Source organism: Ranitomeya variabilis, chromosome 2 (assembly GCF_051348905.1).
Source record: "Ranitomeya variabilis isolate aRanVar5 chromosome 2, aRanVar5.hap1, whole genome shotgun sequence".
In the NCBI taxonomy this organism is placed as follows: Eukaryota; Metazoa; Chordata; class Amphibia; order Anura; family Dendrobatidae; genus Ranitomeya; species Ranitomeya variabilis.
Window position 1 is genome coordinate 219652944 of NC_135233.1, and position 26510 is coordinate 219679453.

Consider the following 26510-nt stretch of genomic DNA (forward strand, 5'->3'; position numbering starts at 1 on the left):
CTACAATGCCAGACAGATGCTATAGGGGGCTGTAGTCTACAATGCCAGACTGCTGTTATAGGGGACGCTGTAGTCTACAATGTCAGACTGCCGTTATAGGGGGCACTGTAGTGTACAGTGTCAAACTGCCGCTATAGGGGGCGCTGTAGTCTACGATGTCAGACTGTCATAATAGGGGGCGCTGTAGTGTAAAATGTCAGACAGTCGTTATAGGGGGGCTGTAGTCTACAATGCCACACTGCCGTTATAAGGGGCGCTGTAGTCTACAATGTTAGACTGTCGTTATAGGGGGGCTGTAGTCTACAATGTCAGACTACCGCTATAGGGGACGCTGTAGTCTACAATCTCAAACTGCCGCTATAGTGGGGCTGTAGTCTACAATGTCAGACTGCCGTTATAGGGGGTGCTGTATTCTACGTCACACGGTCGTTATAGGCGGCATTGTCGTGTACATTGTCTCTGTCGTTATAGGGGGGCTGTAGTCTACAATGTCAGACTGTCGTTATAGGGGGCATTGTAGTGTACAATGTCAGCCTGTCATTATAAGGGGGCTGTAGTCTACAATGTCAGACTGCCGCTATAGGAGGTGCTGTAGTCTACGATGTCAGACTGTCATTATAGGGGGCGCTGTAGTCTACAATGTCAGACTGCCGTTATAGAGGGGCTGTTGTCTACAATGTCAGACTGACGTTATAGGGGGCGCTGTAGTCTACAATGTCAGACTGTCGTTATAGGGGGTGCTGTAGTCTACAATGTCAGACTGTCGCTATAGGGGGCACTGTAGTCTACAATGTCACACTGTCGTTATAGGGGGCACTGTAGTCTACAATGTCAGACTGCCGTTATAGGGGGCGCTGTAGTTTACCATGTCAGACTGCCGCTATAGGGGGCGCTGTAGTTTACCATGTCAGACTGCCGCTATAGGGGGCGCTGTAGTGTACAATGTCAGACTGCCGCTATAGGGGGTGCTGTAGTATACAATGTCAGACTGCTGCTATAGGGGGCGCTGTTGTTTACAATGTCAGACTGCCGCTATAGGGGGCGCTGTAGTGTACAATGTCAGATTGTCGCTATAGGGGGCGCTGTAGTCTACAATGTCAGACTGCCGCTATAGGGGGCACTGTAGTTTACAATGTCAGACTGCCGCTATAGGGGGCGCTGTAGTGTACAATGTCAGATTGTCGCTATAGGGGGCGCTGTAGTCTACAATGTCAGACTGCCGCTATAGGGAGCACTGTAGTTTACAATGTCAGACTGCCGCTATAGGGGGCGCTGTAGTTTACAATGTCAGACTGCTGCTATAGGGGGTGCTGTAGTGTACAATGTCAGACTGTCGTTATAGGGGGCACTGTAGTATACAATGTCAGACTGTCGCTATAGGGGGCGCTGTAGTTTACCATGTAAGACTGTCGCTATAGGGGGCGCTGTAGTTTACCATGTCAGATTGCCGCTATAGGGGGAGCTGTAGTTTACCATGTCAGACTGCCGCTATAGGGGGCGCTGTAGTATACAATGTCAGACTGTCGCTATAGGGGGCGCTGTAGTATACAATGTCAGACTGTCGCTATAGGGGGTGCTGTAGTATACAATGTCAGACTGCCGCTATAGGGGGCGCTGTAGTTTACAATGTCAGACTGCCGCTATAGGGGGCGCTGTAGTTTACAATGTCAGACTGCCGCTATAGGGGGTGCTGTAGTTTACCATGTCAGACTGCCGCTATAGGGGGCGCTGTAGTCTACAATGTCAGACTGTCGCTATAGGGGGCGCTGTAGTTTACCATGTCAGACTGCCGCTATAGGGGGCGCTGTAGTGTACAATGTCAGACTGTCGCTATAGGGGGCGCTGTAGTCTACAATGTCAGACTGCCGCTATAGGGGGTGCTGTAGTATACAATGTCAGACTGTCGCTATAGGGGGCACTGTAGTCTACAATGTCAGACTGCCGCTATAGGGAGCGCTGTAGTTTACAATGTCAGACTGCCGCTATAGGGGGTGCTGTAGTGTACAATGTCAGATTGTCGCTATAGGGGACGCTGTAGTCTACAATGTCACAGTCGTTATAGGGGGCACTGTAGTCTACAATGTCAGACTGCCGTTATAGGGGGCGCTGTAGTTTTCCATGTCAGACTGCCGCTATAGGGGGCGCTGTAGTTTACCATGTCAGACTGCCGCTATAGGGGGCGCTGTAGTGTGCAATGTCAGACTGCCGCTATAGGGGGTGCTGTAGTATACAATGTCAGACTGCTGCTATAGGGGGCGCTGTTGTTTACAATGTCAGACTGTCGCTATAGGGGGTGCTGTAGTATACAATGTCAGACTGCCGCTATAGGGGGCGCTGTAGTATACAATGTCAGACTGTCGCTATAGGGGGCGCTGTAGTCTACAATGTCAGACTGCCGCTATAGGGGGCACTGTAGTCTACAATGGCAGACTGCTGCTATAGGGGGCGCTGTAGTTTACAATGTCAGACTGCCGCTATAGGGGGCGCTGTAGTGTACAATGTCAGACTGTCGTTATAGGGGGCACTGTAGTATACAATGTCAGACTGTCGCTATAGGGGGCGCTGTAGTTTACCATGTAAGACTGTCGCTATAGGGGGCGCTGTAGTTTACCATGTCAGACTGCCGCTATAGGGGGCGCTGTAGTATACAATGTCAGACTGTCGCTATAGGGGGAGCTGTAGTGTACAATGTCAGATTGTCGCTATAGGGGGCGCTGTAGTCTACAATGTCAGACTGCCGCTATAGGGGGCGCTGTAGTTTACAATGTCAGACTGCCGCTATAGGGGGCGCTGTAGTGTACAATGTCAGACTGTCGTTATAGGGGGCACTGTAGTATACAATGTCAGACTGTTGCTATAGGGGGCGCTGTAGTTTACCATGTAAGACTGTCGCTATAGGGGGCGCTGTAGTTTACCATGTCAGATTGCCGCTATAGGGGGAGCTGTAGTTTACCATGTCAGACTGCCGCTATAGGGGGCGCTGTAGTGTGCAATGTCAGACTGCCGCTATAGGGGGTGCTGTAGTATACAATGTCAGACTGCTGCTATAGGGGGCGCTGTTGTTTACAATGTCAGACTGTCGCTATAGGGGGTGCTGTAGTATACAATGTCAGACTGCCGCTATAGGGGGCGCTGTAGTATACAATGTCAGACTGTCGCTATAGGGGGCGCTGTAGTCTACAATGTCAGACTGCCGCTATAGGGGGCACTGTAGTCTACAATGGCAGACTGCTGCTATAGGGGGCGCTGTAGTTTACAATGTCAGACTGCCGCTATAGGGGGCGCTGTAGTGTACAATGTCAGACTGTCGTTATAGGGGGCACTGTAGTATACAATGTCAGACTGTCGCTATAGGGGGCGCTGTAGTTTACCATGTAAGACTGTCGCTATAGGGGGCGCTGTAGTTTACCATGTCAGACTGCCGCTATAGGGGGCGCTGTAGTATACAATGTCATACTGTCGCTATAGGGGGAGCTGTAGTGTACAATGTCAGATTGTCGCTATAGGGGGCGCTGTAGTCTACAATGTCAGACTGCCGCTATAGGGGGCGCTGTAGTTTACAATGTCAGACTGCCGCTATAGGGGGCGCTGTAGTGTACAATGTCAGACTGTCGTTATAGGGGGCACTGTAGTATACAATGTCAGACTGTTGCTATAGGGGGCGCTGTAGTTTACCATGTAAGACTGTCGCTATAGGGGGCGCTGTAGTTTACCATGTCAGATTGCCGCTATAGGGGGAGCTGTAGTTTACCATGTCAGACTGCCGCTATAGGGGGCACTGTAGTATACAATGTCAGACTGTCGCTATAGGGGGCGCTGTAGTATACAATGTCAGACTGTCGCTATAGGGGGTGCTGTAGTATACAATGTCAGACTGCCGCTATAGGGGGCGCTGTAGTTTACAATGTCAGACTGCCGCTATAGGGGGCGCTGTAGTTTACAATGTCAGACTGCCGCTATAGGGGGCGCTGTAGTTTACCATGTCAGACTGCCGCTATAGGGGGCGCTGTAGTTTACCATGTCAGACTGCCGCTATAGGGGGCGCTGTAGTGTACAATGTCAGACTGTCGCTATAGGGGGCGCTGTAGTCTACAATGTCAGACTGCCGCTATAGGGGGTGCTGTAGTATACAATGTCAGACTGTCGCTATAGGGGGCACTGTAGTCTACAATGGCAGACTGCTGCTATAGGGGGCGCTGTAGTTTACAATGTCAGACTGCCGCTATAGGGGGTGCTGTAGTGTACAATGTCAGATTGTCGCTATAGGGGGCGCTGTAGTCTACAATGTCAGACTGCCGCTATAGGGGGTGCTGTAGTATACAATGTCAGACTGCCGCTATAGGGGGCGCTGTAGTATACAATGTCAGACTGTCGCTATAGGGGGCGCTGTAGTATACAATGTCAGACTGTCGCTATAGGGGGTGCTGTAGTATACAATGTCAGACTGCCGCTATAGGGGGCGCTGTAGTTTACAATGTCAGACTGCCGCTATAGGGGGCGCTGTAGTTTACAATGTCAGACTGCCGCTATAGGGGGCGCTGTAGTTTACCATGTCAGACTGCCGCTATAGGGGGCGCTGTAGTTTACCATGTCAGACTGCCGCTATAGGGGGCGCTGTAGTGTACAATGTCAGACTGTCGCTATAGGGGGCGCTGTAGTCTACAATGTCAGACTGCCGCTATAGGGGGTGCTGTAGTATACAATGTCAGACTGTCGCTATAGGGGGCACTGTAGTCTACAATGGCAGACTGCTGCTATAGGGGGCGCTGTAGTTTACAATGTCAGACTGCCGCTATAGGGGGTGCTGTAGTGTACAATGTCAGATTGTCGCTATAGGGGGCGCTGTAGTCTACAATGTCAGACTGCCGCTATAGGGGGTGCTGTAGTATACAATGTCAGACTGTCGCTATAGGGGGCACTGTAGTCTACAATGGCAGACTGCTGCTATAGGGGGCGCTGTAGTTTACAATGTCAGACTGCCGCTATAGGGGGCGCTGTAGTGTACAATGTCAGATTGTCGCTATAGGGGGCGCTGTAGTCTACAATGTCAGACTGTCGCTATAGGGGGCGCTGTAGTCTACAATGTCAGACTGCCGCTATAGGGTGCGCTGTAGTGTACAATCTCAGATTGTCGCTATAGGGGGCGCTGTAGTCTACAATGTCAGACTGCCGCTATAGGGGGCGCTGTAGTTTACAATGTCAGACTGCCGCTATAGGGGGCGCTGTAGTATACAATGTCAGACTGCCGCTATAGGGGGTGCTGTAGTATACAATGTCAGACTGCCGCTATAGGGGGCGCTGTAGTTTACAATGTCAGACTGCCGCTATAGGTCATGAAAAGTAATTATGCCACATTCAGCGTAACTTTCTTTTAACCCCTTAATGACCAGCCTTTTCTTTTTTCCGTCCTTTTTTGCCTCTGGTCAGTATTCTGCTCACTATAGTTGCTACTTCCGGTCCCAATTCTCGTAGGAAGAGCTGCTCTGAAGCCCAAACTGCAGCTCTAATGAGTAACACACTGCGCCGGCTGAGAAAACACAAACATTAAGAAACACAACATTTTCATCTCCTTGTGGCGGCAGCGAGTGGAAGCAGAAACCCTCCATAGGCCGACGGTCTACGGATACTAAATATCTCAACTGTTCATTAAATTCTTCTGGGCAGGAAACGCACATTGGTAAAAGACACGGACATTTCTGGGGGCGGGGGGCACGCACCAATAGTTCTCAAAAGTAAACATTAATGAAGAAATATAGATATTCTCACCAAGTCTATTTCAACCACTTTCAATGTAAAATGGGAGAGATTCATATGGGACGGTCAGCTCATAATGACTGTTCAAACCAAGCCCAGACGCTCGGTGCATCATGGTGGGGCCAATTATTTAAGTGCACTATCCCTCCTACTTATTTTCCATCCGAATCCTAAAACATTTTCATTTAAATGTTTGGCCACACCGAGGGTGCACCGAGCGCCTGTGCTTGATTTGAACAGTCATTCTGTGCTGAGTCTCTTTAAAGGGGAAATGTTACCTTGGAAAATGTTATTTTAGCGCAAATATAGGGTTAATCTGCATTCGAATAGCAATACAATGCTCTCCAGCCGCCTGTTCTGAAAGTCCGGCCGCTGGGTAATAAATGAAATGTATTCCTCGCGGGAGCCACCGGCTTTCGGTCATGGTGGTGCACACGGAGCAGCAACAGTCACTGGTTGCTATACTGTGTACAGACCCCAACACTTTGCTTACAGTGCATATCGAGTTCTCAAAGTGTCAAGTCGTGCCTAAAAGGTCGGAGGTGCCAAGTTCCCTTGGATGGTTATTTGTGATATGGAGCAGAAATGTTCTGCTGCATGAGGACTTACCTTAAAGGGATTGTCCAGGCTTAGGGTACAAGTCAGCTGTCACTATGTGATTGCGCACAATGTGCGCTGTTAGGATTCTCCAGCGCCAGGAGTGGCAGGCGAGTGACTAGAAGTATGCTGTCACATACTGACTAGACTTTTGTGGTCTCTCTCAATAGATAAGTCTAGTTGGAATGTGGCCGGGACTATGCAAATCGCAGAGCTGCAGTCATATAAGAAGACTAATCCAAGCCTCCTCTAAGATGAAAGTGGCTGGCTGCTGTGAATGTAACTTTTGGCTTTTTTTGTGGGACAAACTTTGCTTTTTAGGGATAGCATATCGGGGTTGCAGTCACTTTTAAGCATCGTTCACACAACTGTATTTTTGGTTGTGTGGTTACAGCGCACAGGTCTTGGACCAATATTATTCAATTCTGGTGTCAACATGTGCATCTTTCCACACAGACGAAAAGAAATCACAGCAAGCACTAGTTTTTTCCATATTTCGGAGGAAACGGGCTCATTTCAGTCTTTGGGTGCGGAAAAAAAAGGATCAACTATAAAGCATTCAATTTTTATGGCTACATTGCAATTATTAACATAAGTTTTGTTCTGCTGATGTATAAAAATGACTGCCGGGATCACGTCGGGAAGGGTTAAAAGGGATGCCCACTTTATAGCAAAATGTACTATTGCCATAATGTGTTACTGTGCCTGATCCTCATAGTTTTCCCATATTCCCAGTTATCCTGCCTCCATGTTTCCTGCTTGGTGCACGTTTTTGGTTATCACACTGCTGGCCCCAACTGTGCACTTTCCATTGTTGCAAGCAGAGGCAGGGCCAAAGGATCATTGCATTGGCAAACTCTATAGCAAATAGCTTCGCCTAGGAGACTGCAGAGGTGTCCACTGATGTAGACGAGAAGCATCTCAAGAATGCAGAGGTTTAATAATTTTGCTTGTTTTTATAAGCACTGTAACCATTTATGAAGAGACTAAGGCCTCGATTCATTAATTCATGTACCCCAAAATTTTGGTGAAAAACACTATAAAAAGATGCAAAATTTGGGCGCAATGTGGGGTTCTGATTGCTTTCGACTGATCCACCAAAGGAATGACGGGGGCTTGGTAAATCCGCCCGTCTAATTCATGATGAGCTGTGGCACACCTTGCGTCAGAAATGTTACTCTAGTCCCTGACTGGCATAAGATTTCTGGAGAATCACACGGTACTTGTAAGATGCGCCCGATTCATTACAGAGGTTGTCCACTACTTTATCATTGATGGCTTATCCTTAGGATTAAGCAAAAAAGGCAGCACACTGCAGCACTAACACATGCAAACATGAAACACAGAAATTTAACTGCATTACTGCACTAAAAATATGAAAAATGAGAGCGTTTAGCGCATAAAAAAGGCCAATTTTATGTGTACCTGGTAGCCACTTTACGGCATCTCTCTTATACCAGGTCCTACGCTTTCCTTCCTCACTGAGAATAAACGTCTCCATGTAAATGGGTACCTATGAAAACCTCTCGAGACTAACATTCTCTTTCTCTGTGGAGGGGTACTAGACCTGCTGCAATCAAGACACCTGTGACTAGGAGGCGGAGTGCTCGGTCAGAAGGTTAGACAATGCATTTGAAAAAAAACCGACCGTCACATCCAAACATAGATCAAGTGTGAACGGGTGCTGAACCTTAGAGTCACCAACTCCTATACAGTCAAGCAAAAAAGGCAGCACAATGCAGCGCTAACACATGCAAACATGAAACACAGAAATTTAACTGCATTACTGCACTAAAAATATGAAAAATGAGAGCGTTTAGCGCATAAACGCATTGTCTAACCTTCTGACCGAGCACTCCGCCTCCTAGTCACAGATGTCTTGATTGCAACAGGTCTAGTACCCCTCCACAGAGAAAGAGAATGTTAGTCTCATGAGAGGTTTTCATAGGTACCCATTTACATGGAGACGTTTATTCTCAGCGAGGAAGGAAAGCGTAGGACCTGGTATAAGAGAGATGCCGTAAAGTGGCTACCAGGTACACATAAAATTGGCTTTTATGCACTAAACGCTCTCATTTTTCATATTTTTAGTGCAGTAATGCAGTTAAATTTCTGTGTTTCATGTTTGCATGTGTTAGCGCTGCAGTGTGCTGCCTTTTTTGCTTGACTGTATAGAAGTTGGTGACTCTTAAGGTTCAGCACCTGTGTTCACACTTGATCTATGTTTGGATGTGACGGTCGGTTTTTTCAAATGTATTGTCTAACCTTCTGACCGAGCACTCCGCCTCCTAGTCACAGGTGTCTTGATTGCAGCAGGTCTAGTACCCCTCCACAGAGAAAGAGAATGTTAGTCTCAGGAGAGGTTTTCATAGGTACCCATTTACATGGAGACATTTATTCTCAGCGAGGAAGGAAAGCGTAGGACCTGGTATAAGAGAGATGCCGTAAAGTGGCTACCAGGTACACATAAAATTGGCCTTTTTTATGCGCTAAACGCTCTCATTTTTCATATTTTTAGTGCAGTAATGCAGTTCAATTTCTGTGTTTCATGTTTGCATGTGTTAGCGCTGCAGTGTGCTGCCTTTTTTGCTTGACTGTATAGGAGTTGGTGACTCTAAGGTTCAGCACCTGTTCACACTTGATCTATGTTTGGATGTGACGGTCGTTTTTTTCAAATATCCTTAGGATTAGTCACCAATGTCTAATTGATCGGGGTTCGGCGCCCAGAACCACCAACAGATCAGCTGCTCTCGGGGTCGGCAGTCACCGGCTGGAAATGCATGATTGCAGAGCTGTCCAGTCTCCCGATAGTGTCCGCGGCCGGGTGCTGCACATCCGCGTCCTATTGATGTGAACAAGTCATGTCTGCTGGTGTTAATCACTGCGGAGCAGGCTGTCAATCAGCATGACGATGGCATTCACGCCCCATTAAAAGACCAGAGGAGAAACGGCTGGACTAGCGACATGTCAGAAGCCACAGATTCGCAGGCAGGAGCCATCTGTGACTACTCTGTGCCAGCAGAGATCGGCACCGGGCACAACAGGCAGGTAGGTAGAAACTATCTGTTATTCTTAGACCTGTAGTAAAATTAACAGTCCTGGATGATCCCTTTAAGGCAGGGGTGTCAAACTGCATTCCTCAAGGGCTGCAAACAGGTCATGTTTTCAGGATTTCCTTGTATTGCACAGGTGATCATTTAATCACCAGCACAGAATGATTCCAGCACCTTGCGCAATGAGAAGGAAATCTTGAAAACACGCATGGTTTGAGGCCCTCGAGGAATGCATTTTGACACCCCTGCTTTAACCCCTTCCTGACATCTGACGTACTATCCCGTCGAGGTGGGGTGGGCCCGTATGACCGCCGACGGGATAGTACGTCATACGCGATCAGCGGCGCTCACGGGGGGAGCGCCGCCGATCGCGGCCGGGTGTCAGCTGATTATCACAGCTGACATCCGGCACTATGTGCCAGGAGCGGTCACGGACCGCCCCCGGCACATTAACCCCCGGCACACCGCGATCAAACATGATCGCGATGTGCCGGCGGTGCAGGGAAGCATCGCGCAGGGAGGGGGCTCCCTGCGGGCTTCCCTGAGCCCCCCGCAGCAACGCGATGTGATCGCGTTGCTGCGAGGGTCTTACCTCCCTCCCTGCAGCTCCCAGACCCGGATCCAAGATGGCCGCGGATCCGGGTCCTGCAGGGAGGGAGGTGGCTTCACAGACGCCTGCTCAGAGCAGGCACTGTGAAGCAGCCTGCACTTCTCTCAGATCGGTGATCTGTCAGAGTGCTGTGCAAACTGTCAGATCACCGATCTGTATTGTCCCCCCCTGGGGCAAAGTAAAAAAGTTAAAAAAAAAATTTTCCAAATGTGTAAAAAAAAAAAAAAAAAATATTCCAAAATAATGAAAAAAAAAATAAAATATTATTCCCATAAATACATTTCTTTATCTAAATAAAATAAAAAAAACAATAAAAGTACACATATTTAGTATCGCCGCGTCCGTAACGACCCAACCTATAAAACTGCCCCACTAGTTAACCCCTTCAGTAAACACCGTAAGAAAAAAAAAAAAAAAACGAGGCAAAAAACAACGCTTTATTACCATACCGCCGAACAAAAAGTGGAATAACACGCGATCAAAAAGACGGATATAAATAACCATGGTACCGCTGAAAACGTCATCTTGTCCCGCAAAAAACGAGCCGCCATACAGCATCATCAGCAAAAAAATAAAAAAGTTATAGTCCTGAGAATAAAGCGATACCAAAATAATTATTTTTTCTATAAAATAGTTTTTATCGTATAAAAGCGCCAAAACATAAAAAAATTATATAAATGAGATATCGCTGTAATCGTACTGACCCGACGAATAAAACTGCTTTATCAATTTTACCAAACGCGGAACGGTATAAACGCCTCTCCCAAAAGAAATTCATGAATAGCTGGTTTTTGGTCCTTCTGCCTCACAAAAATCGGAATAAAAAGTGATCAAAAATGGTCACGTGTCCGAAAATGTTACCAATAAAAACGTCAACTCGTCCCACAAAAAACAAGACCTCACATGACTCTGTGGACCAAAATGTGGAAAAATTATAGGTCTCAAAATGTGGAGACGCAAAAACTTTTTTGCTATAAAAAGCGTCTTTTAGGCTGGTTTCACACTTGCGTTTTTATCTGCATGCGTTTTTTAAAAAAACGCATGTGTGAAAAAACGCATGTAAACGTGGTAAAACGCATGCGTTTTTAGACGCATGCGTTTTTATAGAAAAACACAAGAAAACAAACAAAAAAAAAAAACCCTACCCCTAACCTGAAATACGTGGCACTAAAATATACGTTTATATACGTATATAAGTGCCACGATATTTCAGTGGCCACGTATATAAGTGCCACGTATATAAGTGCCACGTATATAAGTGCCACGTACTTAAGTGCCACGTACTTAAGTGCCACGTACTTAAGTGCCACGTACTTAAGTGCCACGTACTTAAGTGCCACGTATTTACGTGCCACGTATTTACGTGCCACGTACTTAAGTGTCACGTACTTAAGTGCCACGTACTTAAGTGCCACGTATTTACGTGCCACGATATTTCAGTGCCACGTATAACCACATAGTTATAGTATTTATAGTACGTGGCACTGAAATACGTGGCACTGAAATATCGTGGCACTGAAACACGTGGCACTGAAACACGTGGCACTGAAACACGTGGCACTGAAACACGTGGCACTTAAATATGTGGCACTTAAATATGTGGCACTTAAATACGTGGCACTTAAATACGTGGCACTTATGACTGTCAGAAAATGTTCATTAAACGGTTAGAGGTGAGGTTAGGGGTAGGGTTAGGGTTACCGTTGGGATTAGGGTTAGGGGTGTGTTTGGGTTAGGGTTTCAGGTAGAATTGGGGAGTTTCCACTGTTCAGGCACATCAGGGGCTCTCCAAACGCGACATGGCGTCCGATCTCAATTCCAGCCAATTCTGCGTTGAAAAAGTAAAACAGTGCTCCTTCCCTTCCGAGCTCTCCCGTGCGTCCAAAAAGGGGTTTATCCCAACATATGGGTTATCAGCGTACTCGGGACAAATTGAACAACAACTTCTGGGGTCCAAGTTCTCTTGTTATCCTTGGGAAAATAAAAATTTGGGGGGCTAAAAATCATTTTTGTGGGAAAAAAATATGTTTTATTTTCACGGCTCTGCGTTGTAAACTGTAGTGAAACACTTGGGGGTTCAAAGTTCTCACAACACATCTAGATAAGTTCCTTGGGAGGTCTAGTTTCCAATATGGGGTCACTTGTGGGGGGTTTGTACTGTTTGGGTACATCAGGGGCTCTGCAAATGCAACGTGACGCCTGCAGACCAATCCATTTAAGTCTGCATTCCAAATGGCGCTCCTTCCCTTCCGAGCTCTGTCATGTGCCCAAACAGTGGTTACCCCCCACATAGGGGGTATCAGCGTACTCAGGACAAATTGGAAAACAACTTTTAGGGTCCAATTTATTCTGTTACCCTTGTAAAAATACAAAGCTGGGGGCTAAAAAATCATTTTTGTGAAAAAAAAAAAGAATTTTTATTTTCACGGCTTTGCGTTACAAACTGTAGTGAAACACTTGGGGGTTCAAAGTTCTCACAACACATCTAGATAAGTTCCTTGGGAGGTCTAGTTTCCAATATGGGGTCACTTGTGGGGGGTTTGTACTGTTTGGGTACATCAGGGGCTCTGCAAATGCAACGTGACGCCTGCAGACCAATCCATTTAAGTCTGCATTCCAAATGGCGCTCCTTCCCTTCCGAGCTCTGTCATGTGCCCAAACAGTGGTTACCCCCCACATAGGGGGTATCAGCGTACTCAGGACAAATTGGAAAACAACTTTTAGGGTCCAATTTATTCTGTTACCCTTGTAAAAATACAAAGCTGGGGGCTAAAAAATCATTTTTGTGAAAAAAAAAAGAATTTTTATTTTCACGGCTTTGCGTTACAAACTGTAGTGAAACACTTGGGGGTTCAAAGTTCTCACAACACATCTAGATAAGTTCCTTGGGAGGTCTAGTTTCCAATATGGGGTCACTTGTGGGGGGTTTGTACTGTTTGGGTACATCAGGGGCTCTGCAAATGCAACGTGACGCCTGCAGACCAATCCATTTAAGTCTGCATTCCAAATGGCGCTCCTTCCCTTCCGAGCTCTGTCATGTGCCCAAACAGTGGTTACCCCCCACATAGGGGGTATCAGCGTACTCAGGACAAATTGGAAAACAACTTTTAGGGTCCAATTTATTCTGTTACCCTTGTAAAAATACAAAGCTGGGGGCTAAAAAATCATTTTTGTGAAAAAAAAAAGAATTTTTATTTTCACGGCTTTGCGTTACAAACTGTAGTGAAACACTTGGGGGTTCAAAGTTCTCACAACACATCTAGATAAGTTCCTTGGGAGGTCTAGTTTCCAATATGGGGTCACTTGTGGGGGGTTTGTACTGTTTGGGTACATCAGGGGCTCTGCAAATGCAACGTGACGCCTGCAGACCAATCCATTTAAGTCTGCATTCCAAATGGCGCTCCTTCCCTTCCGAGCTCTGTCATGCGCCCAAACAGTGGTTACCCTCCATATATGGGGTATCAGCGTACTCAGGACAAATTGGACAACAACTTTTGGGGTCCAGTTTATTCTGTTACTCTTGTAAAAATACAAAAGCTGGGGGCTAAAAAATCATTTTTGTGAAAAAAAAAAAAGAATTTTTATTTTCACGGCTCTGCGTTATAATCTGTAGTGAAACACTTGGGGGTGCAAAGCTCTCAAAACACATCTAGATAAGTTCCTTAGGGGGTCTAATTTCCAAAATGGTGTCATTTGTGGGGGGTTTCAATGTTTAGGCACATCAGGGGCTCTCCAAACGCAACATGGCGTCCCATCTCAATTCCAGTCAATTTTGCATTGAAAAGTCAAATGGCGCTCCTTCACTTCCGAGCTCTGCCATGCGCCCAAACAGTGGTTTACCCCAACATATGGGGTATCTGCGTACTCAGGACAAATTGCACAACATTTTTTGGGGACCAATTTCTTCTCTTACCCTTGGGAAAATAAAAAATTGGGGGCGAAAAGATCATTTTTGTGAAAAAATATGATTTTTTATTTTTACGGCTCTGCATTATAAACTTCTGTGAAGCACTTGGTGGGTCAAAGTGCTCACCACACATCTAGATAAGTTCCTTAGGGGGTCTACTTTCCAAAATGGTGTCACTTGTAGGGGGTTTCAATGTTTAGGCACATCAGGGGCTCTCCAAACGCAACATGGCGTCCCATCTCAATTCCAGTCAATTTTGCATTGAAAAGTCAAATGGCGCTCCTTCCCTTCCAAGCTCTGCCATGCGCCCAAACAGTGGTTTACCCCAACATATGGGGTATCTGCGTACTCAGGACAAATTGCACAACATTTTTTGGGGACCAATTTCTTCTCTTACCATTGGGAAAATAAAAAATTGGGGGCGAAAAGATCATTTTTGTGAAAAAATATGATTTTTTATTTTTACGGCTCTGCATTATAAACTTCTGTGAAGCACTTGGTGGGTCAAAGTGCTCACCACACATCTAGATAAGTTCCTTAGGGGGTCTACTTTCCAAAATGGTGTCACTTGTAGGGGGTTTCAATGTTTAGGCACATCAGGGGCTCTCCAAACGCAACATGGCGTCCCATCTCAATTCCAGTCAATTTTGCATTGAAAAGTCAAATGGCGCTCCTTCCCTTCCAAGCTCTGCCATGCGCCCAAACAATGGTTTACACCCACATATGGGGTATCAGCGTACTCAGGACAAATTGTACAACAACTTTTGCAGTCTATTTTCTCCTGTTACCCTTGGTAAAATAAAACAAATTGGAGCTGAAATAAATTTTGTGTGAAAAAAAATTAAATGTTCATTTTTATTTAAACATTCCAAAAATTCCTGTGAAACACCTGAAGGGTTAATAAACTTCTTGAGTGTGGTTTTGAGCACCTTGAGGGGTGCAGTTTTTAGAATGGTGTCACACTTGGGTATTTTCTATCATACAGACCCCTCAAAATGACTTCAAATGAGATGTGGTCCCTAAAAAAAAATGGTGTTGTAAAAATGAGAAATTTCTGGTCAACTTTTAACCCTTATAACTCCCTAACAAAAAAAAATTTTGGTTCCAAAATTGTGCTGATGTAAAGTAGACATGTGGGAAATGTTAATTATTAAGTATTTTGCGTGACATATGTCTGTGATTTAAGGGCATAAAAATTCAAAGTTGGAAAATTGCAAAATTTTCAAAATTTTCGCCAAATTTCCGTTTTTTTCACAAATAAACGCAAGTTATATCGAAGAAATTTTACCACTATCATGAAGTACAATATGTCACAAGAAAACAATGTCAGAATCGCCAAGATCCGTTGAAGCGTTCCAGAGTTATAACCTCCTAAAGGGACAGTGGTCAGAATTGTAAAAATTGGCCCGGTCATTAACGTGCAAACCACCCTTGGGGGTGAAGGGGTTAAGGAATCATGCGCCTCTTACTCCACCACGCACCTTGATAATAAATTCATGGACAGCCACATTGGAAAACCCTTAAAATCGTAATCCTTTTTAGTGTACATAGGTATTGTGGAGGTTAGAAACCTTGGCAAGCAGACAAGAGTGAACGCAAGCGCAAATCCAGGAGCTTCAATCGCCCGTACATATGTATACACATTGTGCACCGTCCTATAGAGGAATAAATGTGGATGGAAACATAGTAATACAGTATTCCAGACGCATTAGGACCCTCTAATAAGTGTCAGTATGTTATGGTTTTTTTTGTATGAACCACATCCTTACAGATTTTCTGGAACAAAAAACTAACTTCTTAAAAAAACATTTAAAATGAATCCATCAGCAGGTTTTTTTTTGCTATGTAATCTGACAGCAGCATAATGTAGGGGCAAGGAGCCCGATTCCAGTGATGCATCACTTACTAGGCTGCGTTTTGCCATGTCAATACAGTGTTTTATCAGTAGGACATTATCACTACAGGACTAGACGTCACATGCAGGCCAGTCAAGTCTGTATAACCGCACCCACGCACCACTGATTGGTAGCTTACTGGGTACAATGTCAAGAAGCTACCAATCAGGGGTGTGGGCGGGGTTATACACAGCTCAGCATTCTGAGCGCTGCTACATCTACAGCAGAGAAAACAGGTATTCTATCAAAACTGCAGCAAGCAGCCCAGTAAGTGATACATCGCAGGAATCAGGGTATCTGCATCTACATCATGCTGCTCTCAGGTTACATAGCAAAAGAAAAACTGTAGATAGATTCCCTTTCATAGCAATAACCAGTGAATTGTCACCGTACAGAACACACCACCATCATTGTAACAATTACTATTTTTAATAAATATGTGCAAGTGAAATACAGAAAGCAGGTTGGGTGGATTTTTAATAATTACATTTCCTAGTGACTATTTATATAAGGTTCTCCAACAAGAATAATGTTACGGGGACTTCACCTTTCCGGAGGACGTGACTCCTGTCCCTTATACGGTTATGTTCATGGGAACCCTCCTACTACAACCCCCAGTAACCAGTCGCTGCCACATGAAGTTGCTGGGCTATCGACACTGATGGGCTGTCGACGCTGATGGGCTATCGACGCTGATGAGAAGTAATCGGGATTATTCTGCAACCAGAGAAGTCAATGGAAAGCCAATCCCTTTTTGCACCGTCAGCTAGGACTCGCGCAGGAGGCATGCCGTCCAGACTTCCATCTTTTGAATAGCATTTTACACACAGATCTACCAAAAAAAATGTAGAAATGTACCCTATATTATAATCCAGAGCTGTATTCACAATTCTGCTGGTTGCTAGTGAGCACTGCAGACATTTTAACTAAAAAGTGGAACTATCTTTTGTGAATCAGATTATTGTGCAGAGTCTTGATGAAAAAGAAGGAAATTTCCGCAAAGTGAGTTCTGTACTGACGCTGAGCCAGCAAGCCCTGCTCGGAGATTTCAGCTCTGAAGTCTACATAACTGAGAATAAAGCTATGGAGCAGAAGTATATAATAATGTAATGCACGATAAGTCGGTTTCACACCTAACGCGTATATTTATTGGTGTCAATTCGAAGGCGTGTAAATCCGTCCATAGCCGGAATATGTGAGATTGGAAAACTAGAGTGTCTCGAGAAAGCAGAATCAGGCGTATCTTTCCATAACCATTATAGCAGACCTGCATACATTACATAGATCTCAGACCGGATAAGGCTGGTGTACTTACATATACTGCCATGAATTGTCAAATAATTACACCAGCCTCATCAGGACCAAGCTCTAATTAAAGTATGCAGTTGGTATTGTGTAATCTGGTGACAGATCGGATGTACCCATACCCCAACAATGAGGGGATAAACAGAATTGTTAGTGTCTGACCATATATCAGTATGGGCAACATGTGTTTATGCCCCCAGAAAAGAAATGCAATTGTTTTTCTGCTCATGAAACATCCTAAGGTTTTTCATAAGGTCAATACATCCATATTTTTGCAGCAGATAAACCCCTAAATGCGGAGACTATAGAACCATCACTCCCCAACAGGACAACCTGATAACTACCAATGTGAACAGGAAAAGGAGACTTTTTGCACTGTATTCCTAGAATTAACCTTATTGCTGCTGTTGGATTATTTATTTTTTTATTTTTGTAGATGATCAGGGAAGGTTCATGCTTGTGCTACAATATAAGAGGGAGAATATAGGCCACTAATCATCCTCCAAGAAAAGTGCTAGACTTCTTCTGGACACAGTATCGCCCATTAGGACAGCATTAATACACACACACACTCTAACCAATATATTAGATTCTAGGCTGGAAAAAAAACAGGCTAAAGTTCCTTCACGTCCTGTATAATAAAGCCATGCATAAGTGTAGGTGAAGGAAAAGGTTAAGTAAAGGAGAGTGGACAAGTCATCGTGGAGGTGGTCACGGATTCTCATGCATGATGCTTGGTGTAGTCCAGGCACTGCTGTAGTGTCAATGGCCGAGCGAACCATACTGGCAGTCGTAAAGATGACCCCATCTCTCCGGACAGGTCTCTGCAGATCCAGAGAAACCAACATTTCTACAGCACCTCTCCATAGGATAGCTCCTCTGTTATTCTTCCTGGAAATAACACTAGTTCCACCCTTGCACAAGTGGAGGGCTCTAGGTGTCCCAGCACGGATTGTGAAGTCAGTCTGTGGGATTGGCGTTGCACAGATGCCACTTTTCTTACATTTCCAGGAGTAACAAAAGGGACAACGCAATACAACTGTAAAATTATTTTTTTCTTTAAATGCTCCAGTATAGTTTTATGACTGCTTGATGCAACAAAAGACGCCCGGAGAAGACAGGTCTTTACAAAAGGTGTATTCCAGCCCAACTGGTGGATTGGCACTGGTCCCACCGATCGATATTCCCCGTTCAAACCAGGCGGCAAAACCACACTCCGAACGGAGCAATGGTCGCACGGGCGCCCTGCAACTCCATGACACCGATGAAGATGGCTGGGCACACCGCAGCAGCTCCCATCAACTCCTACTTGATAGGGGTCTTGCTGCCAGAGGAGAACATGGATCCAAGCGATGGGACGTGGAGCTTTACAGTAATTAAAAAGGGGACTGCTTCTTTAGGCTGGAGTGCCCCTTTTATTGCAGCCCATATTAAAATGTATGGACAAGCTGAACTTTCGGTGCACTCTGCACAATCTGAATGAATGGCAAAACGTGCTGCAATCCCTGAACAGAATTCTTCTGAACAAGCTGGATGGTTTGTATGTTCTGGGCTCCGGAGTTGCCAGTCTGTATATTCTGGAGGCCTTGTACATTTTGTACCGTCTGCAGCCCCTGACTGCTCTGTACAGTTCCCAGTTGCATGTTCTGGGGAAGCTGCACGGCGTTGTGGCTCTGAAGGCCTGGCAGCACCTGAAGCTGGTTCTGCCCCACCTGTAGTTGGCTTTGCCCCGCCTGCATCCCTTGAAGGTTTTCTACAACATGTACGTTCTGATCTCCTTGAAAACCATCGACTAACTGCAGAGTCTGCTCCCCATGAGCGCTTTGGATAATAAAAACTTTCTGACATTCGGAAGTGGAGTTGGCCGGTTCCTGCATATTGGACATGGCTTGAATCTGAACGTTGGAAACGTCTTGGATGCCCTGAATATTTTCCACCCCTTGTACGCACAGTCGGGTTTGCTCTCCGTCGGCGTTCCGTAGGACTAGGACGTTCTGCAGGCCGTCTTCGGTCTGAAGGGTTTCGAAATGGACGTCCTGAACATCTTCCATAGACTGCAAGCTTTCTACGCTCTCGCTGGTGCTTAGGAGCTCCTCACCGGGAGAATTCTGCACGACGATCAAATTTCTGCTCTCTTGCAAGTTGGAGAGACTTTGCGTTTCCTGAAGGGCCTGCAGATGAATATCAGAGATGTGTGCCGAGTTTGGACTTGTCTGGAGCTGGACGTTGGGTAGTTCTTGATGGATATGGATGTCAGACAGACTTTGGGGGCTCGACATTGCCTGGATATTGGATATTTCCTCTGCTACGGTTTTTAGTTGGATGTTTGATAGTTCCTGAGAGCTAGGTAAACTCTGAAGCGTGACGTCTTGCGTATTGGATACCTGATGGATCTGTATGTTGGTGGCTTTCTGCGTTGGTGGCATTGCATTTATTTGCACGGTAGGTATCTGCAGAGGGCTTTGCTCAGTCACATTCTGCAGGACGAAGATATTTTGACCGATGGGTAAGGTGGGTGCTCTGGGAAAGCTTTGGAAAGTTTGGAACTGAAGAGGCTGCATGCTAGGCAACGTTTGACTTGTGTTTGGCATAATGAGAATATTCTTGTTCGGGGATGTGACACTAGAAAGTGCATTAGGCGTTTTCGGCTTTGCTCGCCTTCGTGAAGCTTTACCCTGCTGGTTATTCTGACCTGTATTGTTTGGTACTGCAACAAGATTGGTATTAGTGCTTGGCGGTACAGGTAGCTTCTGCTGGGGGTTTAATAATTGATGTGAGGGTAGCAATATTAGCTTAGGAGTATTTTGCTGGGGTACCTGTACCAAGAAAACGGTTTGTGGGTTTAATGAAGGGGTCTGGTTGCAGACCTCTAGATTTAACGTTGTGGGCATATCAGATAAGATATGTACTTTTTGTGCCGGGGGAACGACTTGTCCGTTGTGAGTGGCGACTGGCATTTGTGTGACCAGCTCTACATTTCCCCCGGAGTTGACTGCGTGAGTACGCATGTGTCTCTGAAGATAAGAAGACATGACAAACCCTTTGCCGCAAACAGTGCACTTATAGGGTCGGTCAGTGGAGTGTGTGCGTTGATGCAATTGCAAATTTGAAGAGTGTGTGAACGTTTTGTCGCATTTTTCACACTTGTACGGCTTCTCTCCTGTGTGAGTCCTTTCGTGTTGCCTTAAGTTAGAAGTCTGCGTAAAAGTTTTGCCACACATGACGCAAGCAAACGGGCGCTCGCCAGTGTGCAGCTGCCGATGTCGGCGTAAACAAGAGGTGTTTTTGAACGACTTCCCGCACTCTGTACAGCTATACGGTCGCTCTCCTGTATGGAGACGTAAGTGGTACTGATAATGTGACGACCATTTGAATGTCAGGCCGCATTCTCCGCACTTGAACGCCCTAACGCCAGTGTGTACCCGCTGGTGAATGGACAAGAGCGAAGAGCGTTTGAAAGCTTTGCCGCACTCTGAACATTTGTAGGGACGCTCTCCGGTGTGATCTCGCATGTGGTAGCGAAGTCCTGAAGAACCTTTGAAGGCTTTATTACAGTCTGTGCATTTGTATGGCCGGTCGACAATCTCCGTAGTGGTCGTTCCTGTAAAAGGTTGAATTATTTCAATAGTTTGGGGGCACGTTACCTCCGCTTCAGTCTGTATCAACTGCTGCTCTTCTGTGTGGGTTCTCTGGTGCATCAAGAGGTTGGATAGCTGCACGAACGTCTTCTCACATATAGAGCACTTATACGGACGTTCATTAGAGTGGGTACTTTGGTGGCGTGAAAGACCAGATGCGTTCTTAAACACTTTATCGCAGGACGTGCAAGAAAACACCTGCTCATCGACGTGGCTCTGCTGGTGCTCAAGCAGCAAGTCCTCGTTCTTGAACGTCAGCTCGCACATACTACATTTATAGACCATCTCCACAGTCTCTATATCGCTCGTCGTAGTCAAGAAAACTTCCGTATCGGCTTGCACAAATGTCTGTTCAATAGTGTGCGACTGCAAATGCTTTTGAAGGAAAGCTTCGGAAATAAACACCTTGCTGCACAAGTCGCATTTGTGAGTGTGGCCACTATTGTGTGTGCGTTGGTGAAGGAGAAGGTTAGAGGAATGGGTGAAGGATTTGCCACATTCATTGCACTTGTAGGGACGTTCCCCGGTGTGTATCCTTTCATGTTGCTTCAAGTTTGTAGACTGAGTAAAGGCCTTCCCACACACAGTACACACATACGGCCTCTCTCCCGTGTGGATGTTTCGGTGTCGTCTCAGACTAGAGGAGTTCTTAAATGCCTTGTCACAGATGTTACATTTGTATGGCCTCTCTCCTGTATGCTGTCTCATATGGTACTGATAGTGAGAAGACCACTTAAATGCCAACCCGCAAACATTGCACTTGAAAGACCTAAATCCAGTGTGAACGCTTTGGTGGATCTGCAGTAGAGATGAACGCTTGAAGGCTTTGCCGCAGTCCCCGCACTTATATGGACGCTCCCCAGTATGGCTTCTCTGATGATAGAGTAACGCGGAGGAGCCTTTAAAAGCCTTGGGACATTCAGAGCATTTGTAGGGTCTCTCTCCAGTATGAGTCCTTTGATGATGGATCAGTCTAGAGGACCACTTAAAGACTTTCCCACACTCGTGACACTCATACTGATGGCTGCTGGTGTCTGCAGGCTGGACCAAAGGTTGCTGTTGTACTGATGATGTCTGAACTTCCATCTCCTGCGCTCCCACCATTTTGAAGAGCTTTGCTAAGAAAGTTGGGAGATAAAAATAAAATAAAAAATGCATGGGTTAATATCTCAGAATCATAAAATGCCCCAAATGAACCATCATCTCTTATCCACATTTCCCCCAAGACAAACAGGCAACGATTACATATTAATTAATGCTGCAAATAACGGGACTCACTGACTGAGAAATTACAAGTGCAAACCTTTTATACAAAGAGATATTCCCAACCCGCCTATTAATGGTATATACTTAGAATATCGTACACATTTCTGATCGGTCAACACCAAAGAAAAAACAGTATGTGCATTATACCCTAATGAAAATAAATAAGTAAAATCAAGTGCATTAGAATAATTAACATAGGGTACTTAGTAAACACTGTGGGTAAGGTGTACCCAATTGGGACAGTAACTACACTCTCTAATATTAAAAACTACCTAGTGTGAATAGTAGCAGAGAGTCACTGGGTCCCAACCGGACACCCGGCCATTTCTGATCGGTGCAGGTCCCAGAGGTGGCAGTAAATCTAAGTACAGGACAGAAGGGTCCTAGAGAAGGAATATGGAGATGTATGGGTGAGGCTCTCTATTCACTTCAATGCAATGCTTGAATGCGATGGACAGCAGATTCCTTACCAGGTCTGACAAGGGATCTCCGTTTTCCACATAGGAGTGGGATCCGCATCCATCGGATATTTATGTCATTCTGTCAATCAGGGCTGTGGAGTTGGAGTCGGTATAGAATGTACTGACGCCGACTCCTAAAATATGTAATAAATTGTGTACAGTAGTACAATGCAGCATGTGGTGTAAATGTTTCCATAAGAATTTGGGAAAGTTATAAAATGTCCTATAAAGATCTGTACTGTTCCTGATCTCAGCTTTTAGTTAAGAGCGAATCTGTGCTGCACTTTATGCACATGCTCAGTAGTGACCAGTGATGTGGAGATTGAGGAGTCGGAGGTTGGGCTATCAATATGCCGAGTCGGGAGCGGGTTACACGGATCCAGCTCAGCAGCCTAGTCCACTATATACCGGCTGTGTAATACAGCGGACATCTGCCTGTAACAGCAGCAGCCGGAGCCAGCTCTGATCACTGCTGACAATCACTGACAGCGGCATATAACTGTACTGCTTGTCGGAGCGCGCCTGGGGGGGTGACAATCGGAAAAGCAGCGATGCTTCTATTTGTTTTTTTTTTTCCCATTTTGCCATTCATAAGTGTTTACATATCATTTGTATGGACAATCATGCTCGTGGTGATGCCAAATACGCTTTTCATTTTTACAAATATATACGTCTTTTATACATATTTAGATTAAATGTATATATATTTATTTTCAACATATACAATAAACTATAAAAGTCACCATCCCCCAAAAAATGCACATATTTTTACACGGATATTGGCACTAGAATCTGAACTTTCACATTCGCTTTTTTTGACATTAAGACTTTTTAATGGTTTTTTACGTTTCTATTAGTCCCGCTATCAGCCTTCGGTCGTGTAATTACCGCTCTCTGAACCCCAGGGTGAACAGCCCCTTACAGCAGACTGCGGCCATGACCAGACCACCCCCCTCTGCCCCTGTCCTGACCAAGCTGTGGTGGACTACAGGTCTCAGCATGCCCCGTCCGCCTCAGAATGGCCTGCTGGTTACCTGCAGAGAGCTGCAGTGCTGCCAAAACTACAAGACGTCCCGGTAATAAATGTCTCTTCCTCGGTTACTGGGCACAGGAATAGGTGGTCCCCAGGACCCTCTCCTCCATCACTCACCAGCAGTCCCGGGCAGAATCTTACATCCCGCCAGCGACTTCCGACCTCGGATACTTTCTCCCCGGTCTCCTCTCTCCCGTTACTAGGCCTTCATGGGTTCACGATGACGTCGTTTCCGAGCGCGGCGGCTCAGTGAGTGACGTCATGCCATGCGACGCGCCACCCGGAAGTAGCTGAGAGTACTGGACCATTCGGGAATAGGCTGCTGATGGTGGTGAGGGAGTACCAATATGGCGGACAGACCGCACACATCAATGGCAACCGAGCTAAGATTGCTTGTCCGCTGCAGGAAACAGCTGTGTGCTCCTTAGTAGCTCGCGTTCTAGCTCTATATTGTAGGACAGGGCAAGTAGTCTGCTCTCCGGCACGTAGGCCGATGTGGTGACCCCATTAATGGCGTTACGAGGACAGGGCAGTGCTTCATGGGGTCAGACAGGACTACAGCGACGAGTGGTCACGTGGCCTTCACTTAATGAGCAGAATAAGGAGCATAAATATCTCTTCTATTTTTTAAGAAAATTAAAATGGAGCCATTTTTGTTATGGACTAGATAATTAGAGGGCACATTGCTGATTGGGGGGGTCCCAAGGGTCACTAATGATCCCAAAATCAGGGCTGTGGTGGAACCCCGTCCTGAATTGTACCCATAATCGACTTCCACTCCATTCATTGTGTTTGGGAGCGCTGGAAGTAGTACTATACATGGGACTGCTGGAAGGAGCACTACTCTACATCGGACTGCTGGAAGGAGTGCTGCTCGGCATGGGACTGCCGGAAGACACACTGCTCGGCATGGGACAGCTGGAAGGAGCATTGCTCAGCATAGGACTGCCAGAAGGAGCACTACTCGGCATGGGACTGCCGGAAGGAGCATTGCTCCTGCTGGAAGGAGCGCTGCTCGGCATGGGACTGCTGGAAGGAGTACTACTTTACATGGGAGTGCTGGAAGGAGCACTGCTCGTGTGGGAGCGCTGGAAGGAGCACAGCTCGGCATGGGAGCGCTGCACGTCGTGGGACTGCTGGAAGGAGGACTGCTCGGCGTGGGACTGCTGGAAGGAGGACTGCTCGGCGTGGGACTGCTGGAAGGAGCACTACTTTACATGGGAGTGCTGGAAGGAGCACTACTTGGCATGGGAGCGCTGGATGGAGCGCTGCTCGGCGTGGGACTGCTGGAAGGAGGACTGCTCGGCGTGGGACTGCTGGAAGGAGCACTACTTTACATGGGAGTGCTGGAAGGAGCACTACTTGGCATGGGAGCGCTGGAAAGAGCGCTGCTCGGCGTGGGACTGCAGGAAGGAGGACTGCTGGAAGGAGCACTATACATGGGAGTGCTGGAAGGAGCACTACTCGGAATGGGAGCGCTGATCGGCGTGGGACTGCTGGAAGGAGGACTGCTCGGCGTGGGACTGCTGGAAGGAGCACTGCTCGGCATGGGAGCACTGGAAGGAGCACTACTCAGCATGGGAGCGCTGGAAGGAGCACTGCTCGGCATGGGAGCGCTGGAAGGAGCACTGCTCGGCATGGGAGCGCTGGAAGGACTGCTCGGCATGGGAGCTCTGGAAGGAGCGTTGCTCGGCGTGGGACTGCTGGAAGGAGCACTGCTCGGCGTGGGACTGCTGGAAGGAGCACTGCTCGGCGTGGGACTGCTGGAAAGAGCACTGCTCGGCGTGGGACTGCTGGAAGGAGCACTGCTCGGCGTGGGACTGCTGGAAGGAGGACTGCTGGAAGGAGGACTGCTCGGCGTGGGACTGCTGGAAGGAGCTCTTCTCGGCGTGGGACTGCTGGAAGGAGGACTGCTCGGCGTGGGACTGCTGGAAGGAGGACTGCTCGGCGTGGGACTGCTGGAAGGAGGACTGCTCGGCGTGGGACTGCTGGAAGGAGGACTGCTCGGCGTGGGACTGCTGGAAGGAGGACTGCTCGGCGTGGGACTGATGGAAGGAGGACTGCTCGGCGTGGGACTGCTGGAAGGAGCACTGCTCGGCATGGGAGCGCTGGAAGGAGCACTGCTCGGCATGGGAGCGCTGGAAGGAGCACTGCTCGGCATGGGAGCGCTGGAATTAGCGTTGCTCGGCGTGGGACTGCTGGAAGGAGCACTGCTCGGCGTGGGACTGCTGGAAGGAGCACTGCTCGGCGTGGGATTGCTGGAAGGCGGGGGACCTGGGTGACAGGCTGACACACGCAGTGCGCATGCCCAGGAATCCTAGCCCCGCATTGTGCATAATGCATAACACACTGCGGGGCTGGGATTCCCAAGGTGGGTGGCCTCAATGCCCGCACAGGCGCAGTCTGCAAGCCTGGCTGGGACGTCACACGGCCAGAGCTTAAACACAGCGCAGGCGACGGTTTTGAAGAGAAAAAAGCGCGGAGGGGGCGGCGCCGAAAGACCCTGAATATTTGAGTGACGGCAGAGTAGCGGTTCAAGCTGGGGAGTGAGGACCCGCCTCCCTGGCTAAAGACAGGTATTTTGGCTAAGTTTCAAAACGCTTTATTTTGGGAATGCTTGAACCAAAAACTAAAAGAGCCACCTTGTTAGAATGCAGCTTTACTGCTACACAAGGTGGCTCTTTTAGTTTATAACGGCTGGAGGGGGTGACAGTGGCCCTTTAACTGAGCTGTTTGCCCCTGATTCCTGCCAGACGTAGTTTGTGCTTCTTGTTGAGTGTTAGTCTGATTCTGTTGCTCTGAGTTCTGATTTGCTACTGCCTGACCCTTTGGACCGTGTTCTGACTATCCCTTTATCTTGTCCTTTTGGTTTTTGATCCACTATCTCTTATTATTGACCCTGAACTGTGACCCGAGACCTGACTTTTGCCTTTGTCTTTTCCCTTGGTTTTCTACGTACTCTCTTGATATTGACCCCCGGAATATGTGACT

General features: G+C 46.9%; 1 protein-coding gene across 2 annotated transcripts; it reads right to left on the reverse strand.

Moving 5' to 3' along the window:
* Window positions 1–16004: 16004 nt before the first annotated feature.
* Window positions 16005–23815, reverse strand: ZNF628 (zinc finger protein 628). Of its 2 annotated transcripts, none has more exons than XM_077283645.1 (2): window positions 23521–23815; window positions 16005–21877 (listed from the first exon to the last, which is right to left on the reverse strand). In XM_077283645.1, the coding sequence occupies exon 2, from the start codon at window positions 21861–21863 to the stop codon at window positions 18552–18554; it is 3312 nt and encodes a 1103-aa protein (XP_077139760.1). In that variant the 5' UTR covers window positions 21864–21877; window positions 23521–23815; the 3' UTR covers window positions 16005–18551. The 2 variants fall into 2 exon arrangements, with proteins under 2 accessions (XP_077139760.1, XP_077139759.1); XM_077283644.1 differs by having other exon boundaries at window positions 16008–21877; window positions 23637–23813.
* Between the last annotated feature and the right edge of the window lie 2695 nt (window positions 23816–26510).